This window comes from Sapajus apella, unplaced genomic scaffold, assembly GCF_009761245.1.
Source record: "Sapajus apella isolate SASKATOON/1434 unplaced genomic scaffold, GSC_monkey_1.0 scaffold219, whole genome shotgun sequence".
Taxonomy (NCBI): Eukaryota; Metazoa; Chordata; class Mammalia; order Primates; family Cebidae; genus Sapajus; species Sapajus apella.
In genome coordinates, this window is record NW_022437159.1 from 479,416 (window position 1) to 497,122 (window position 17,707).

The 17,707-nt window shown below is 48.6% G+C and overlaps 1 protein-coding gene across 6 annotated transcripts in view; it reads left to right on the forward strand.

Moving 5' to 3' along the window:
• The window catches only part of COL23A1 (collagen type XXIII alpha 1 chain), a 355,575-nt gene that overhangs the window by 288,432 nt on the left and 49,436 nt on the right, over positions 1-17,707 (forward strand). For 5 of the 6 annotated variants that reach the window (XM_032270901.1, XM_032270900.1, XM_032270903.1 and 2 more), the window contains exons 4-5: positions 13,307-13,314; positions 15,361-15,387. In XM_032270901.1, the coding sequence (XP_032126792.1) occupies positions 13,307-13,314; positions 15,361-15,387 (35 nt within the window). The remainder of the gene's footprint in view (positions 1-13,306; positions 13,315-15,360; positions 15,388-17,707) is intronic. The other variant, XM_032270902.1, reaches the window with a different exon arrangement.

Sequence of the window (17,707 nt, forward strand, 5' to 3'; positions counted from 1 at the left end):
AAAAAAAAAAAAAAAAAAAAAAAAAAAAAAAAAAAAAAAAATTATCTAGGTGTGGTGGCACGTGTCTATAGTCTCAGCTACTCGGGAGGCTGAGGCACAAGAATTGCTTGAACCTGGGAGACAGAAGTTACAGTGAGCCAAGATCATGCCACTGCACTCCAGCCTGGACAACACAGTGAAACTCTGTCTCAGAAAAAAAATCTTTAAAGCATCATGAGAGAAATGGCATACCACAGAAAAGCGTTGCTTAATAAGATTAACAACTGGTTTCTCACCAGAAACCATACAAGCCAAAAGGCAGTGGGATGACATATTCAGCAAGTAAGAAAAGGAAAAAAAATTATCAACAAAGAAATCTATACCTGGAAAACTATCTTTGAAAATTTAAGGAGAGTAACCAGGCAAGGTGGCTCACTCTTGTAATCCTAGCACTTTGGGAGGTCGAAGAGGAAGGATCACTTGAGCCCAGGAATTCAAGACCAGCCTGAACAACATAGCAAGGCCCCATCTCTATAAAAAAAAGTTTTTTTAATTAGCAGGGTATGATGGCAATGCCTGCATGGGAGGCTTAGATAGGAGGATCACTTGAGCCCAGGAGGTTGAGGCTGCAGTGAGCCATGGACCACCACTGCACTAGAGCCTGGGTGACCAAGCGAGATTCTGTCTGAAAAGAAAAAAAAAGAGCAGAAGGAGAAATTAAGTCATTCCTAAATAAATGGAGAGAATTTATCACTATCAGACGCTCCCGTACAAGAAATGGTAAAGAAAGTCCTTCAGTCTGAAACGAAAGACTATTAGATGATAATTTAAATTCACACAAAGAAATAGAGTGCCAGTGAAGGTAGCTACATAGGTAAATATAAGTGATAGTATATGTGTGCTTTTATTTGTAACTCTTTTCTCTGTTCTGATTTAAATGACAATCACATAAACAGTAATGATAAAACTACGTTGATGGGATTATAGTGTATAGAGTAGTAATTTTGTGGCAATGATAGTACAAAGGACAGGATAGGGAACAGAACTATATTAGAGTATATTTGCATACAATTGTATGTATATTTGTGTACAATTGAAAGTGAGTTGCTAGGCCAGGAGCAATGGCTCACTCCTGTAATATCAACATTTTGGGAGGCTGAGGTGGGAGTATCAGTTGAGCCCAGGAGTTCAAGACCAGCCTGGGCAACATAAAGAGACATCATCTGCATTTAAAAAAAAAAAAAGTTGGATACATTGGCTCACACCTGTCATCCCAGCTACTGGGGAGGCTGAAGTGGGAGAATAGTTTAACACCAGGAAGTCAAGGCTGCAGTGGGCCATGGTCATGCCACTGCATTCCAGCCCAGGTGACAGAACGAGACTCTGTCTCAAAAAATAAAAATTATTATTAATCCAAACTCAATTACTTTAAATTAAGGTGTTAATTGTAATTGTCACAAAAAAACACTAAGAAAATAATTCAAAAAATATAATAAAAGAAACAAGGGAATCAGAGTGGTGCACTAGAAAATACCTATGATCATCTCAGTAAATGCAGATAAAGCATTTGATGAAATTCACAACTTTTCCTGATTTAAAAAACCCCACACAGGCCAAGCACAACGGCTCACACCTATAATCCCAGTACTTTGGGAGGCCAAGGCCGGCAAGTTACTTGAGGTCAAGAGTTCGAGATCAGCCTTGGCCAACATGGTGAAATCATGTCTTTACTAAAAATACAAAAATTAGCTGGGTGTGGTGGTGCATGCCTGTAGTCCCAGCTACTCAGGAGGCCAAACCAGAAGAATCTCTTAGACCTGGGAGGCAGAGGTTGCAGTGAACTGATATGATACCATTGCACTCCAACCTGGACAACAGAGCAAGACTCCATCACAAAATTAATTAACTAATTAATTTAAGAACCCCACTCAACAAATTAAGAATTAAAAAAAAAAAAAAAAAACTTCTTCAACTTGATAAAGGGCATCTATGAAAAACCCACAGCTAACTAATAGCATGCTTAATGGTGAAAGACTGAATGATTTCCCCCAATATCAGGAACATGACAAGGATGTTCACTCCTGCTGCTTCTGTTTAACTTTATATTCACGGTTCTAGCCAGGACAGTTAAACAGAAAGGAGGCATTAAAGACATTAATATGGGAAAAGAAGTAAAACTATCTCTGTTTGCAGGTGGTGTGATCTTATGCACAGAACATTCTAAAGAATCCACATCTGGCACCTGTGCCCCTAAACTTAAAGTTGAAGGAAAAATAAATGTTTCCCAACCTCGAGTGAAAAAATATATTCTTTTGTATTCTTCCTGAATTTTTACCTTTTACATTTGAATCCTTAATGTATATGGAATTGATTTTTTATATTTGGTTTGAGATACATATATAATTTCATTTTTCCCCAGTTTAATTTTGGTGAAGTCCAATTTCTCAATGTTTTCTTCTGTAATTTATGCTTTTGGTGTCATATCTAAGAAACTGTTACCTAACTCAAGGACATGAAGATGTATTCCTGTGTTTTATCATGAGGATTTTATAGTCAAATCAATAGCCTAACTTCCTCCCTTAACAACTAGAAAATGAGGCTGGGCATGGTGGCTCACACCTGTAATCCCAGCATTTTGGGAGGCGAAGGCAGGAGAATCACTTGGGGTCAGGAGTTTGAGAACAGCCTGGCCAACATGGTGAAACCCCATCTCTAATAAAAATGCAAAAGTTGTCCCAGTACTATTTATTTATTAAATGCTAGCGGTTTTTTCCCCCTCAGCTGATCTGCAGTTCCAGCTGTATCATAAGTCTGCATACAGTGTGGTTTTCTTTCTGTATTCTATTCTGTTATTATTTTGCTTACCTCTAAACAGATCATTGTCTTAATTACTATGGTTTTATAATAAATCTTGATCTGAAAAAAAAAGAATCCACCAAATAAATTATTAAAGTTAGCAAATGCCTTCAGCAAGATTGCATGATTCAAAACCAATATAAAAAGAAATCATTTGTACTCCTATACATGAGCAACAAATAATTTTAAAATGAAATGAAGAAAAGTTACATTTACAAAAGCATGAATAATAAAATACTTAGGAATTAATTTGACAAAAGAAATGTAAGACCAATACACTGAAATATATAAAACTTTATTGAAAGAAATTAAAGAAGACCTAAAGAAGACATCTCTTGTTCTTGGATTGGAAGACTTAATACGATGTTAAGATGGCAATACTTCACAAATTGATCTACAGATTCAGTGCAATTCCTTCCAAAATCCCATCTGAATTTTTTTCAGAAATTGACAAAATGGTCCTAAAATGCATATGGAAGTGCAAGGGATCCATAATAGCTAAAACACTTGAAAAAGTAGAACAAAGTGAAAGGACTCACACTGTCCAATTTTAAAATTTTGTACAAATTTACAGTAATCAAGATAGTGTGGTACTGGCATAATAGTAAAAATATAAGTAAACAGAATGGAATTGAGATTCCAGAAATCTTTACATTTACCATCAATTGACTTTTGATAAGGATACCAAGATAATTCAGTGGTGCCAGGACAACTAAAAGCAAAAAAAAAATGAAGAAGAAGACTGTGGAAGCATGAAAGAGGACTTCTTCCTCACATCATACACAAAAATTAACTCAAAATGTATCATAAGCCTAAAAGTAAGAGGTAAAACTATAAAATCCTCATAATAAAACATACTAAATCTTCATGGCCTTGAGTTAAGTAACAGTTTCCTAGGTATGCCACCAAAAGCACAAATTACAAAAGAAAAAGTTGATAAATTGGGCTTCACCAAAATTAAAAATTCCTTAGAGATGTTCAGCAGTAGAATTGAACTGTCAAAAGAAAAAAAAAAAAAACAGAGAACTTGAAGATAGACTGATAGAGATTATGCAGTCTGAAGAAGAGAGAGAAAATGAAAAGAATGAAAATCAACAGCCTCAGGGAAATGTGGAATACCTTTAAATGCACCAATGTATTTGCAATGGGAGTACCAGAAAGACAGAAAAAGAGAAAAAAAAGGAAAAATATTTGGAGAAATATAGATGAAAGCTTCCCAAATTTTCTGAAAAACATAAGCTACATATGCTTAATGAACTCTACATAGGTAAATGCAAAGTGATATAGACCCAGACACATCAGAGTAAAAATGCTGAAAGTCAAAGACAAAAAGAAAATACTGAAGTCAGCAAGAGAAAAACAGGTCATCCATACAAGGGAACCTCAATTAGACCAACAGATGACTTTCCATAAGAAACAATGAACTCTGGAAAGCAGTAGGTGTTGGTACATATTCAAAGGACTACAAAAAAAACCCTGTCAACCAATAATCACATATTCAGCAAAACTACGTTCAAAAATGAAGGATAGGCTGGGCGTAGTGGCTCAAATGTATAATCCCAACATTTTGGGAGGTCAAGGTGGTATGATTGCTTGAGCTCAGGAGTACACCAGCTGTACAACGTGGCAAGACCCTGTCTCTACAAAAAGAAAAAAAATTAGCTAGGTGTGGTGGCACACACCTGTAGTCCCAGCTACTCAGGAGGCTGAGGCAGGAAGATCACTTGAGCCTGGGAGGTAAAGGCTGCAGTGAATCATGTTTGTGCCACTGCATTTCAGCCTGGGCAACAGAGCAAGACCCTGTCTCAAGAAAGAAAGATAATGAAGGATAAGTAAAAGTATGTACTGATGATGATTGCACAATCCTGTGAACATACTAAAAATCACTGAAGTGTAAACTGAAAAGTAAATTTTATAGTAGATGAATTATATCTCAATAAAGCTGTTTTTAAAAGTGTTTACCTCCCACCAACACTTCTAATCAGCACCACTGCCTGACCTGCACAGCGTCTGAGCAAGGTTATTACCTGAGCCAATCTTAGTGCCCAGGCTGCTCTGCATCTTTGCTGAATTCCGGAGATGCGGCCTCATACCTGACAGTTCTATCACAGCCGAAATGCTTGGGGTCCATTTGAGCTTTTATTTATATAGGAGCTTCTTTCAACTTGTTGTTCAGTCAGAGTTAGTTCGACATCGTGAAATCAAACAGAAAACCATCGGCTTATTTCTCTGCTCCCTGAGAGCTAAGGTCCGTGTGCATACGTGCTATTAACTCCTGCCTCTTCTGTGCCAGTGCTGTACTGGGCATTTTCCACACCCACAGAATATCTCATTCAGTCCTTGCAGCCATGCTGAGAGACAGAAGTGGTTACTTCCAATGTTTCACAGGAGCAAGCTCTTAACTCTTTGTCCCAACTCACTAACTCATTATTGCCTCTGGATTTGCCAACTTCTCAGTCTCATTTCATCTACTTGCAAACTCGGTTTAAAAGCACTTGGCCCACTCTGCTCCTTTGGGGAAAAGTCCCTGAAGGTTGTTGTCCTTATGCTGGGAGTAGGTTCAGGCTTCTGAGGGCTGGAAGTCAGAGCGCAGCATCTTACAACTGAGTTGGCTGAATAGGAGAGGCAGAGGGCTCAGTCAGGACCAGGAAGAGCAGGTCACAGGTAGAGGGTAAATTAGGATTCCGGGGGCAACAGAAAGGAGCAGGTGTGGGGCTGTGAGCAGGGACAGTGACCCTGGCAGTCTCAGGCCTCGGAAGCCAGCCCTCACCTGCTGGTGTGTGGGCCAGGCCCCTGCCAGGCTGTGGGAAATACTCTTCCCCGTTTGCATTTCAGGAAGGCTAAACACACCCTTTGGGAAACACTGGAGACATGAGGGGCTAGGACCTGAAGGTGGGCACTGTGGGCTCTCAAACCTACCACGCACCTCTGCTTACCTGGTAACACGGCCAGCAGCTTGCCCAGCCAGGCTTCCTTTCCTAACCCCGAGGTGTGAATGGGCAAGATTTCCAGTTTGAGGAACTCTCTTGGGCCACATCCATTCAGCCTAAGAGGCCCCAGAATCATCGAACCCTCTACTTCATCGGATGCATTTTCCTTATTGCCCAGGTTGTCTGGCTCTTACTGAATTGCTCCCACATTCCTGACAGCAAAGTCAGTGGATCCAGCCTACGCCTGGAACATGTTTGAAGGCTGTGCGCAGAAGGGCTGGGCCATGGGGCACCACCATGTGGTCACCTGGAGGCCCTGCAGCCAGCTCACTTTCTAAGCAGGGACCCCTGGCTGGCCTGGACCAACCCCTCTGTCCCATCCATCACTCTTGCACGCCCAGCTTCCTGCGGGCCATATAGTCCATCTCCAGAGGCTGTGGCAGCCACAGCACAAACCTAGAATAAGAAGTCAAGTGCAGAGGGCTTCGAAGACACGATGGCCTCCAGGCACTCTTGCCTTCATCCATTTGGCCTTCATCCATTCAGCACATACTGACCAAGAGCTTGTGCCTGCCCACCTCTGATCTGGGCAGCAGGGAGACAACATGAACAGGGCAGACGTTCTCCCAGGAATGTGCTCCCTCTTAGGGAAGTGTCTTGCTTGGGGCTGACAGAAGCAGTCCCCAGCCCGCAAGTAAATAATCTCTACCGATTGCAACAAGGGCTCGGAAGGAAATAACCAGGGAAAGATGATAGAAACCAATGCAGGAAGGGTGAGGAGACATCTTTGTTTTTTTTTGTTTTTTTGATACAGAGTCTCACTCTATTGCCCAGGCTGGAGTGCAGTGGCACGATCTCGGCTCATTGCAACCCCTACCTCCCAGGTTCAAGCGATTCTCCCACCTCGGCCACCTGAGTAGCTGGGATTACAGGCGCCACCGCCACACCCAGCTAATATTTGTAGTTTTAGTATAGAGGGGGTTTTGCCATGTTGACCAAGCTGGTCTCAAACTCCTGACCTCAGGTGATCCACCCGCCTCGGCCTCCCAAAGAGCTGGGATTGCAGGCATGAGCCACCGCTCCCGGCCTTGTCTTTGACATCTTTGGATGTCACAGTTGTGGAAGGTTTTCCAAGGTAGTGGCAGTGGAGCCATGCCACGCCACGCCAGCTACAGGAACATAGCCGATGTGGGCTGAAGGGAGTTGGCACCTTGGGGAACTGAGAGGAAAGCGTGGAGCAGAGCACCGTGCCCGAGGGTGTTGGAGACTGGCGAGGATTGGACCATGCAGGAAGGCTGGGCCAGGAGTTGGGATTTCATTCCATGTGTTGTGGGAAGCCCTGCAAAGGAGCTGGGCATTTTTTAAACCCCCCTCTGGCTGGTAGAGTTGGGTGCCCAAGAGAAGGAATTCAATTAGGAGGCTGTGATGGTGGTGCTGGCATGAAGCAATGGTAGCCTGGTGACATGGTGCCAGTAGGGCCCAAAAGAGGTGGTGGGCAGTGTGTTTTAAAGTCTTGTAGATGAGCTCGAGGTGGCCTGTCCCACTAGCCACGAGATCAGTCTCTGGAATGCTCCCATTCCCACTCTACCACCCCCTCTAGAGACCATGGATGGTACCATAGGTTTAGGGTCCTACAGGGCTGCCTCTGGCTGGACTGCCGCCTCACTACCCAGGTGATCTCCAGCAAAGTTCAGTACACATTAGAGCTCTTTCTGTCAGAACACTTTCTCTCTGCCTCAGGTCACAGGAAGACGTGACCCTGGGCATGGCAACCTTTCTGGGCCTCAGTTTTCTCGCCTGTGAAATGCACCTAGTGAGGCTGCAGCAGGCATTACGTGAAATGGTCTGGGGAACGCATTCAGGGGAGTTGCCAGCGCTTGATGAGCACTCAGCAAGGGAGCGATGGTTACTCTTGTAGCCCCTCCTGTGCCTCGTCTGGGTTGTACCTCACGCCAGTCCCCAAGGCTCTGCTCTCAGGACCTCAGGCTCTCAGAATAATAATCCCAGTCTGAGCTTCCTTGGAGGCATCTTGGACGTGAGTGAGGAAAGGTAGCAACAGCTAGGAGGAGCAGACAAAGACACAGAGCTTTCTCCAGCCACTGTCAGGTTCAAGCACATTGATGCTTTGTCTTGGTGAGCTACACACAAATATCCAATAATGTGAAAGAGCCCGGGCTGGGAGGTCAGTCTCCCTGCTGCTCCTGCCCTCTGGCCATTTGGCCCCCCTACTCAGAAGCAACCCTGATAACCACGTCCTTGCACCCATATCTAGAGATGTTCTGCTTGTATAAACAAAAGTCTACAGATCATTTTTACTACATGCCATTCTATACCTTTTTAAAATGCAAAAATACACCCTGGAGATCGTTCCATATCAGAACTTATAGAGCATTACCTTTTTCACAGCTGCATAGTATTCCATTTGCAGATGTCACATCCTCTATTTAATCAGTTACATCTGTGCCATTTCTAATACTTTTGCTATCTCAATACTTCCGTGATGAGAACTGTTTTTATACCTATCCCCTTACATATGTGTTAACGTAGCTGCAGAATGTATTTTTAGGAGGATAATTGCTGTGGCAATTGGCATATACCTTTTAAATCTTAATGAGTATTGCCAGATCACTCTCTAGAGAGAAGGTTCCAATTTATCCTCTCGCCAGTGTATGAGGTGACTGTCCTCATTGCCCTTCACACAGTAGCTCATGAGATTTTTTTCATTTTTTTAACCTGATAGGATTGGAATTTTAACCTTTGTTTCTTTTATTATGAATGAAGATTAGCACTTGTAGCTACAAAAGTTAATCCTCGTTCATAATCCAGTTATTTCAGGGCTATTTGTATTTTCTGTTCTGTGACCACTTCATTCATACCTTTGGATATATTGTTTTTACTAGGTTGCTGACGTTTAAAGAGATGTAGGAGTGTTTTTCTTTTTTATGTCAAGGTATCTGGCCTTTGTGACATGAGTTAGATATATTTTTCCTAGGTTGGCTTTTTTTTTTTTTTTTTTTTTTTTTTTGAGCAATACTGTCTCACTCTGTCACCCATGCAGGGGTGCAGTGGCGTGATCTTGGCCCACTGCAACCTCCACCTCCCAGGTTCAAGCAATTCTCCTGCCTCAGCCTCCCAAGTAGCTGGGATCAGAAGCACATGCAAGCATGCCCAGATAATTTTTTCTTTTCTTTTTTTTGTTTGTATTTTTAATAAAGATGGGGTTTTGCCATGTTGACCAGGGTGGTCTCAAATTCCTGACCTCAAGTGATCCGCCTGCCTCGGCCTCCCAAAGTGCTGGGATTACAGGTGTGAGCCACCGTGCACGGCCTAGGTTGGCTTTTGACTTTATTCCAAGACTTTCTGCCTTGCAGACATTTTGGGGGTTTATATGGTTGGATCAGACCTCTCTTTTCTGGCTTCTGGATTATGAACCATAGGTGCAAAAGCCTGCCCCTCTCTAAGACTAGAAAGGAATGTTCCCACATTTTCTTCTAGGATTTTTATGGTTTTCTTAACATGTAAAATCTTTGATCCTTTTGGAATTTTTCCCGGTTGATGCTAAGGCATGGATCTAATTTCATTTTTTCATGATAACTCATGGTTATAACACATCTCCCCCTACCGTTCCCAGAGGCTCAGGTGTGGGAGCACTGTGGATGGAGCCAGATGGTGGTTGGGGGAGACACGTTACCACATGGAAGGCACCATTGGGTTCGGGCCTTTGTCTTAGGAACAAGACAGTGAGGAGGGAGTTTCAGGATCAGATCCGCATTTTAAGAAACCTGACTCTGGCCCCAGAAAGGGAGACCGGGGTGGTGATAGGGCATCATTCCTAAAGCCATCTCTGATCCCAGGTGCACCTACCTCGTTGCTAGTTGGTTCCAGCCCCTGGCTCACCAGCCCTCTCTCCCACAATACTTCTGGGTTAATTCCTATGAATCTTGATAGCCACATAGAAGCCTCTTACACAGGCTGGCCTCAGGACTCCACTGCCTCCTCTCCTCCGATAGGCTTGGCCTCCCCCGACCACAACATCTCCCTCCCGAGGTCTTGCCAGATATAAATGCAGCATGCACAAATTCTCAGTTCACAAATTCCAGCCCGCTCCCACTCCCTGACTGTCACAACCCATCTGTCTCCAGCCTTCAGATGCATGGATCCCAGCCCCTTGACCCTCACCCCTCACCCCTCAGCCCTCAGCCCTTCAGCTGGAACCCCGACAGCTCTCCCGTGTCACTTCCCTGCTCCTCCCTGCTCCCTCCTTCTCACTCCCCAAAAGCCCCACCCCAAACTGAAGCCAGCCCTCCACACGCTGCACTCCAGTACAGGCAGATCACCCCCATCGTCTCCCTTTGAATTCCACATTACAGCCCCCCGTGGCCCTTTCTGCTGCCTGGCTGAGGCCACATTGTCCAGCCCATTCAGACTCTCCCCACTCCATCCCTGAACATCTCCTGCACCATCATCACCGAGGCTGATGGCCTCACTTCCTACTTCACCGAAAGAGTTGGCACCATCAGAAGAGAACTTGCCCGAGCGCCACCTCCATGGCCACATGCCTAGCAGCGCCAGGCACTCCTCCTCCTGCTATCCCCGCGGAAGCACTGTCCAGGCCCCCTCTGTGCCAGCGCCAGGAGCCAGCCCCTCTTACTCCCCTCTTGCTCCAGGGATCTCCCCTCCTCTTCCTCTGCTGGACCATTCCCATCCTACAAGCATGGTGCCATGTCTCTCATCCTAAAGAAATACCCGTCTCCAGGCCCCACCGCCACAAAGCAACAGTTCTTTTGCTTCCCTTTGCAGCGGAGCTCCCCAAAAGCACCCACTGTCTGCATCCCTCCACCCCCTTCTCTCCGAAACCCTTTCCCATCAGACCCGACTCCCATCACTTCCTGAACATGCCTCTGCGTTGCTGCATCCAGTTCCCGGTCTCCTCACTCGACCCGTCAGCAGGGCAATCACTGTGTCCTGTGCACAGGTGATCTCTCCCCCCTGAGACACTTTCTCTACTTCACTTCCAGGACTTCCTTATCTTCTCTCCAACTTGCAGCAATTCCTTGTGTGCCAAGCTCCTGACCCCTTCAGCCAAACCTGCTCCACCACTACCTCCCCACCTCTGTTGATGGCAGCCGCATCCTTTCAGTTGCTCAAGCCAAAACTGGGGAAATCCTCTTGGCTGTGCTGTCAGAATCAATCCAGAACCCAACCACATCCACCACTTCCACTGTCACCACCAGCTGTGAGCCACCATCCTCTCTCCCCGCAGCACACAGTAGCCTCTGGGTTCTACCCCTGCCATCCAACACAGGGGATTTTTCAAATATGAGCCAGACCACATTCTCTCTGTGCTCAAAACCCTGTCAGGGCTTCTGTCTCAGAGAAAAGACGAAGTCCTAAGAATGGCCAAGGCCCTACCCAATCACCCCACCCCATCACCCCTCTGAAGCCACCTCCCACTCTTTCTGGCTGTGAGGAAAAGAGCAGAGGTAGGGCAGGAATAGAAGGGGGTGTGTGACTGAGAGATTGCTTTGCCATCCAAGGAATGAGAGCGTGTTTCAGAGGTGTCGGGCAGGACCTGCTTGACAGGGCAAGCTTGACTAAAATCCAGAGGGACCGCAGATGGGGCCAGGCTCTGGGCAATACAGAGGGGACAGTGGCCTGAATTGAAGGTGGGTCAGTTCCTGCGAGTTAACCTGAGGGGCATGGAGAGGAGGGCAGGTGCCGGAGCAGATTGCAGGGCAGGGGCAGGTGGAGAGGCAGGTACAGGTATAGGCACAGGTGCAGATGGAGGCACAGACGCAGGTGTGCACGGGGGCGGCGCAGGGGCAGGGCACGCTGAGGTTTCTGTGCAGGCAGAGGCACAGGTACAGGCGCAGATGCATCCAGCGTTGGAAAGGCAATGGTGAACCTGTCCAGCAACTTTTGTTTTCTTTGGAAAATAGGAATCAATGTCATTGGCTGACAGTGAGGAGTCAGCTCCATGGGATGTCCCAGTTGCCACCATCTTGCTCTGCCCTGCCCCTGATCTAGACTTGGGAAAACCACTGTCCCCCATGTCATCATTCTTGGATAGGCGCACATCAGTGTTTCAAGCCAGAAATCCTTGTCATCTCTCTCTCCCCCGTGCACCCTCTACCATGTAAACCCCGTCTCTCTTCTGACAGCCATCTCCTGACTCTCCGTTCTCCCCCTCGCCCACCAGCACCTGCACGGGGACACCTTGGCGCATCTCCAGGGGAACTCTTGCCCCTCCCCATCACTCCTCCATGCAGAACCCTTTGCTGACTCCCCTTTACCCTTAGAACCAAGCCCCCCCAGACCGTGACATGGAAACAAACCCTGGGCTTGGCTGGCCCTACCTTCTCCAGCCCTCCCACGGCTGCCTTGGCCTCCACTTCTCCTGGTTCCTCAAAAGCCCATGATCTTGGCATGTTCTGATTTTTTCATCTCTGCAACACTCCTCTCTCCTCTTTTCTCACCCTCCGCACTCGGCCCAGGCTGGGTCAGGGCCCTTGTGCTGTGCTTAGAGCTTCCTGGCCTTCTCCCTGTGTAGCTGTTCTCTTGAGGATCTGTCTGCTTCATCAGCATTGGTGAGCCAGGGGTCTTACGTCTTGCACTCACCCCCGGTCCCATTAGCTCCCCCCATGGCTCCTGGCTCATAGTTGTGACATGCAAATTGTGCCGGCCGCTGACTGCCGGGTGCTGCCTCCCCGTGCGGCCTCATTCTCAAGTGATGTTCGGGGTCTGTTTGGCAGCGGGGTGGCTTAGTGCACAGCGCCAAGGGGTGGTACAGCTGGGAGACTCCCTCCATCCAGCATGCGCTCGCTCTACCCCTAACCAATGTTGTGGCCCCACACAAGTCGCTGCCCTGTGAGCCTCTGCGTTGCCAGCTGTCCAGTAGAGATGTTCATCAGACCTCTCACAAAAGATGGTTGGGAAGGTCAGATGCAATAACAGCCATACGACGTGCTTCACAGGCTGTGAGGGGAAGCCCCGGTGGGTACCCTAATTGTCCTCTGTGAGACTCCATCTGGTAGGCAAGCCCCAGCCCCAGCCCCAGTCCCAGCGCCTGCTACTCCTCATGCATTTCCAACTCTGGGGCTGGGCTGCAGGAACTCCTCCTTCAAAAAGCCTGTTCAGCCACACCCATTTGCCCTTACTCCCAGCATTCCCTCTGTCCAAAATGTTTACTCCCCTAGTCTCTCTCCTCAGTAGAAACAAACCATCCCCTCAGGAGCACCAGAGCTCGTTCTTCAAGTAGGAACAAGTTCTGATTCCTACTCAGTGCCAGAAACAAAAGCCACCTGGTGACATAAATGCATGCACCCATGCCGGTGGGAATTGTCACCACCGGCCCCTCCAAGGGAAACGTGCTCCTTCTGCTCTGCCCCCAGCTTCAGGCCTGATGCCTGATTTCGAGGCCAGGAGACAGCCATGGCAGCTTCAAAGCCTTGCAGGGAGAGGTGGCCGGGAACTGTGCTGAGGACTGGCGAGGCGGCTCTGCCTTCAACGCTGACTGTGGCTTCTCTGCTTGTGTTTTGCAGGTCCTCCAGTAAGTGTCCTGGACTGTGCTGTCTGCTTCTGAAAGATAAGATGTTTGGCTCTCTCTCTGTTGCAATTCCATGAAAATAATTTTGGTTAGGGAGGTATGTCCTCAAAAAAAATAGGTCCTATTAAAAAGCGGCCAGGCACGGTGGCTCACGCCTGTAATCCCAGCACTTTGGGAGGCCGAGGTGGGTGGATCATTTGAGGTCAGGAGTTTGAGACCAGCCTGGCCAACATGGTGAGACCCTGTCTCTACTAAAAATACAAAAATTAGCCAGGCATGATGGCAGGTGCCTGTAATCCCAGCTACTTGGGAAGCTGAGGCATGAAAATTGCTTGAACCCAGGAGGTAGAGGTTATAGTGAGCTGAGATCATGCCACTGCATTCCAGCCTGGGCAACAGACAGAGCAAGACTTCATCTCAAAAACAAAAACCAAAAATCACGTGTTTGGGGGAAAAAATCAGTCCTATACGGGAGTCATGTTATTTGTTAATTTGTGGATGAATGCAGACACAAAATTCCGCAGGCTTGACCTGTCCCCTGGAACATTCTGGGACCATTGACCTTGCAAGAGAGACAGCGGCACAAGCCTGGCTGTTCCTCACCAAATCTTAAGCTCACTTTGGTGCACAGAGATGTTAGCACTATGCCCATAGTTTTAAAGTGCTCTGTGGCAGTTGATGTTTCTAAATGCTAGTGCTTCAGTGTCCCATGATTTGGCGGAAAGGCCGTAAAGTCAGGCAGTTGTCCGAGGAATAAGTCAGGCTTGATCGCTAGACCCTGGGGTTCATTTTTCTTCCTTGCCAGAATGTGGATCAGACAGCTGAGACCTTGTGAACACAGCTGGCTGGTGAGGCTGTTGCGCTGGGGCAGGAGGAAAAATGTCACTGCATTTGTGAGGGGTGTGAAGGGTATGAGGGGAAGCACTGGGCAGCCCCCCTGAACATCTCCTGGCCAGCCAGAGACAGCTTTGGATGCAGGGGATTGCAAGTGGCCCTAGAAACCCCATTCATTATTCATGGCGCAAGATGTGCCTGTCTTTGATTTGTCTTGTCAGTTTTTCAAAGCCTGATAAATCCCAATTAGTCCATTCAAGAAGCACATTGACAGTCAGCCGGAGCCAAAATCAGCCTTTTCAAGGAATTCCTTTCAGATGAGCCATTTTATTTTTTACTTCCATGTACCGTGATTCATTTCCTGATCAGTGCCCTTCGGAATCTGGGCTGCTCGGTGCTTGCAGCCCCACCATGAGCCAAAAAGCAAGGCAGCAGAACTGTGTCCATTTATTGGCCTCAAGCAACATTCCGCTGCGGAGTTCTTCCTGGCTGTCTCAGGGAGGTTAGCCTGCGTGAGCTTGCTGAAGTACCTAACGCCAGGGGCTATGGTGTGATTTTTTTTAACTTGGTGATTAAAATATTAAATGTATTAAATAAATGCAGAAATTCTCAAGCTGCAACCTAGAAGGGTCTGACCTGGGAGATGGGTGGCAAAGTGTGGCACAGCCAGGGTGGTCACTGCTCCAGGGACCCAAGAGGGCAGAGAAGCATCCAGCCACAGTGAATGCCACCCATATTCACAGCTTCCAAAGCTCTCTTTCTCAGTTCACCCCATCCCGGCGGCAACTGAGAGGAAACAAGGCTCTCCTCCAGGCCTCTCTGCAGGCCCAGCTTAAGGAACATCTTCAGTTTCTGGTTGGGTCATGTGGCTGTGGCTCCACACGCTGGAACCCGACATCCCCACGTGGCATTTACCATATGCCTAGCTAGTGTGGGGAGGATACACATGGGACTATGCCCAGGGCCCCATGAAGCCCTGAGGCTCCTCGTCCATCCCTCCAGCCTAGCCCTCCGAGGCAGGAAAGGGGTGCTCTGCCCCCAAGACCCCCAGAGCCCTTGAGTCCTCCCCCTACAGAGCGAGTCACCACCAGCTGTCTCCGCTGCACACCACGAGACTCGGGGGCAGATGGGGGGCCGGGCCCTGATTGAGTTCTAAGTGTTGCCATATGGTTTCTGCTAAAAGTCTCTTTATTAATGACGTATTAATTACCACAGGGGCAATCAGGACGAGATGGCTACCCGGTAATTTGTCTTTTATTTTTTGTTCTCTTCACCCTTTTCTCTTAAGCCAATATTCTTTCCCTGAGCCTTGACTGAACTCTGTCTGAGCTCCTGTCTCCTCCTCTGCCCCTCAGCAGCCGTGGTCTCTCTGTGGAGGGGATTAGCGTGAGCTCTAGGGAGACAAAGGCTGCGCAGATCTCCAGGGCTGCCCAGGAGGCAAAGCAAAGCACCTTGGGTGGGTGTCTGGGCAGCACTGAAGCCACCTAGCACCGCTTCTTCAGCAAGTCCAGCCAAGAGCCAGTGGGCCAGCCCCACACTGTGGCCTGCTCCACCGGACAGGCTGAGCCTCTTCTCGGTGGACGGGGGACTCCCTGTCCCAGCCACCGTTCCTCGTCATCATGTAACAGGAGACTGGCTGGTTCCAGCTTGGCCTTGTGGTGTCATCCCACGGCAGATATCTTACAATTAACCCAAAAGTTGGCACATATTTGGAATAGTTGCCCCAGCCCAGCTCAGGCCAAACACGCACCGCGTCAGCAGCAAGACGCAATGTGGCTGTGCCGCCACCGGGTCCTGCGCAGGGCTTGAGGGCTGTGGCAACAGCATCTTGAGGTCCTGGCACATCAGAAAGAGCGGGTGGAGCCCAGCAGAAGAAGGGATTGGCAGGCCCATCAAGGGAGGGGCGATTTGTTCTGTGCCTCCTGGGCAGGAAGATGCAGGGAGGGAAATGCTGGCTGATGCCGGGGCCAGATCTGTGCAGTCAGGGTGGCTGGTGATGGAGAGGGGTGGCTCCTGGTCCTGCAGGAGATGCTGTCCCAGAAAGTGGAGAAGAGTCCAGCCCCAGCACCAGGGAGGCTTGGCATGGGGTCCACTCCACTTCCTGCTGACTGGGTGACCTTAGAGAAGGTGCTCACCTTCTCTGAGCTTTAGTTTCCTGCTCTGTGAATGCAGAGATGAAGGCCCAAGACTTGTCACAAAGCCAGCCCTCCAGGACTTGGTGGTACCTCTGGGGAACACTGACATCATGCCAGAGTGGCCCCGTGCTAGGCCGAGTAGTTTGGGATCTCCCAGGCAGTCAGGGCAGCTCCCCCAGCAGCAGGCAGCCTGGCCTCTCAGACTGCGTGAAGTAAGAATGAAATGAAATGTGAAAACCAGCTGTGACCAGCCCTCATCGCACTGGGGTTAGGGCCCTGCCACAGTCCCCAGCTGCTTCTTATTAGGCAGAGGTCAGGCTCCCATCTTCTGGGCACACCTGGGCCTTTGGGCATCCAGTGTCTTGGGGAAGCACAGGCTTATGTTGGAAAATTCAGCCCCGCATCTAGGCATTATTCACTGTACCAGCTCAGGAGCACCAGAGACTCACAGAACCACTGCTGGCATGACCCAGTTTCCTGTCACCCCAGGCTACTCTGTATTCACAGGTCTGGAGGGGAGAGGGTGGGGAGTGGGTGAGCAATTTCCTCCCACTCTTTCCCCATTGTTTCCTCTGAGCAAAGAGTGACCCGGTGGTCCATTCCCCACCAGCCTCAAGCCTTGGAGAGGATGCGGATGCTGCCTGCTGACCCGGGTGAGGGGCCAGGGGTTTTGTTCTCAGAGCAGCTGCCAGTGTCTGTCTCCCACAGAGGCCTCTTCTCCCTCACCCCTTCCTCCCAGGAGCCTCCCAGGGGTGGGGTGGGCAGCCGGCCCTGTGGCTGACAGGTGGGAGGCTGGTGTGGACTAAGTAGCTAGACGTGGTTCTTATCTCTGTAGCTTACCTGCTGTGAAGCCTTGGGAAAGGAAAGCCCCTTGGTTTAGAGTACCCAGAACACGACACAGGGCAAACCCGGGGCTGCTGTCCCTGGAGCCATGACAGGACTGTCGGGAATTCAAGATGAAGTTGAGTGTGGTGGGACGTCGGGCTCCCTCGCACCTGGGCCTGGCCTGGAGAAGGGGCACTGTGACTTTTGGGGCTGGGAATGGAGATATGGAAGTGCCTGGAGCCCTGCGAGTGGCCCTCAGACTTGACACTGGGAGCTGTCTTGGAAGGAAGAGAGCTGGGGTCCAGCAAGCCCCCCTACTTCCTGTGTACAGGCAGCTCTGGCAGCCATGCCCCTGGTTTCACCGGCAGCTTGCCAATCACTGGGAAGCCTGAGCAGGCTGGGCCCAGTGAGGGGTGAGGGGACCCTGTCAACGTCTCCAGGAAGCTGGCATCACAGCCCACAATGGCCTTCTTCCTGAGGTCACCCGGCCCCATCTTATACAAAGACCCCCATTTCTACACAGAGGTAGGCATCTTCCCTGGGTGGGTTGGATTCAGGGCATTCACCTTGCCAGCACCAGGGGCAAGCCCCGCTATACACCT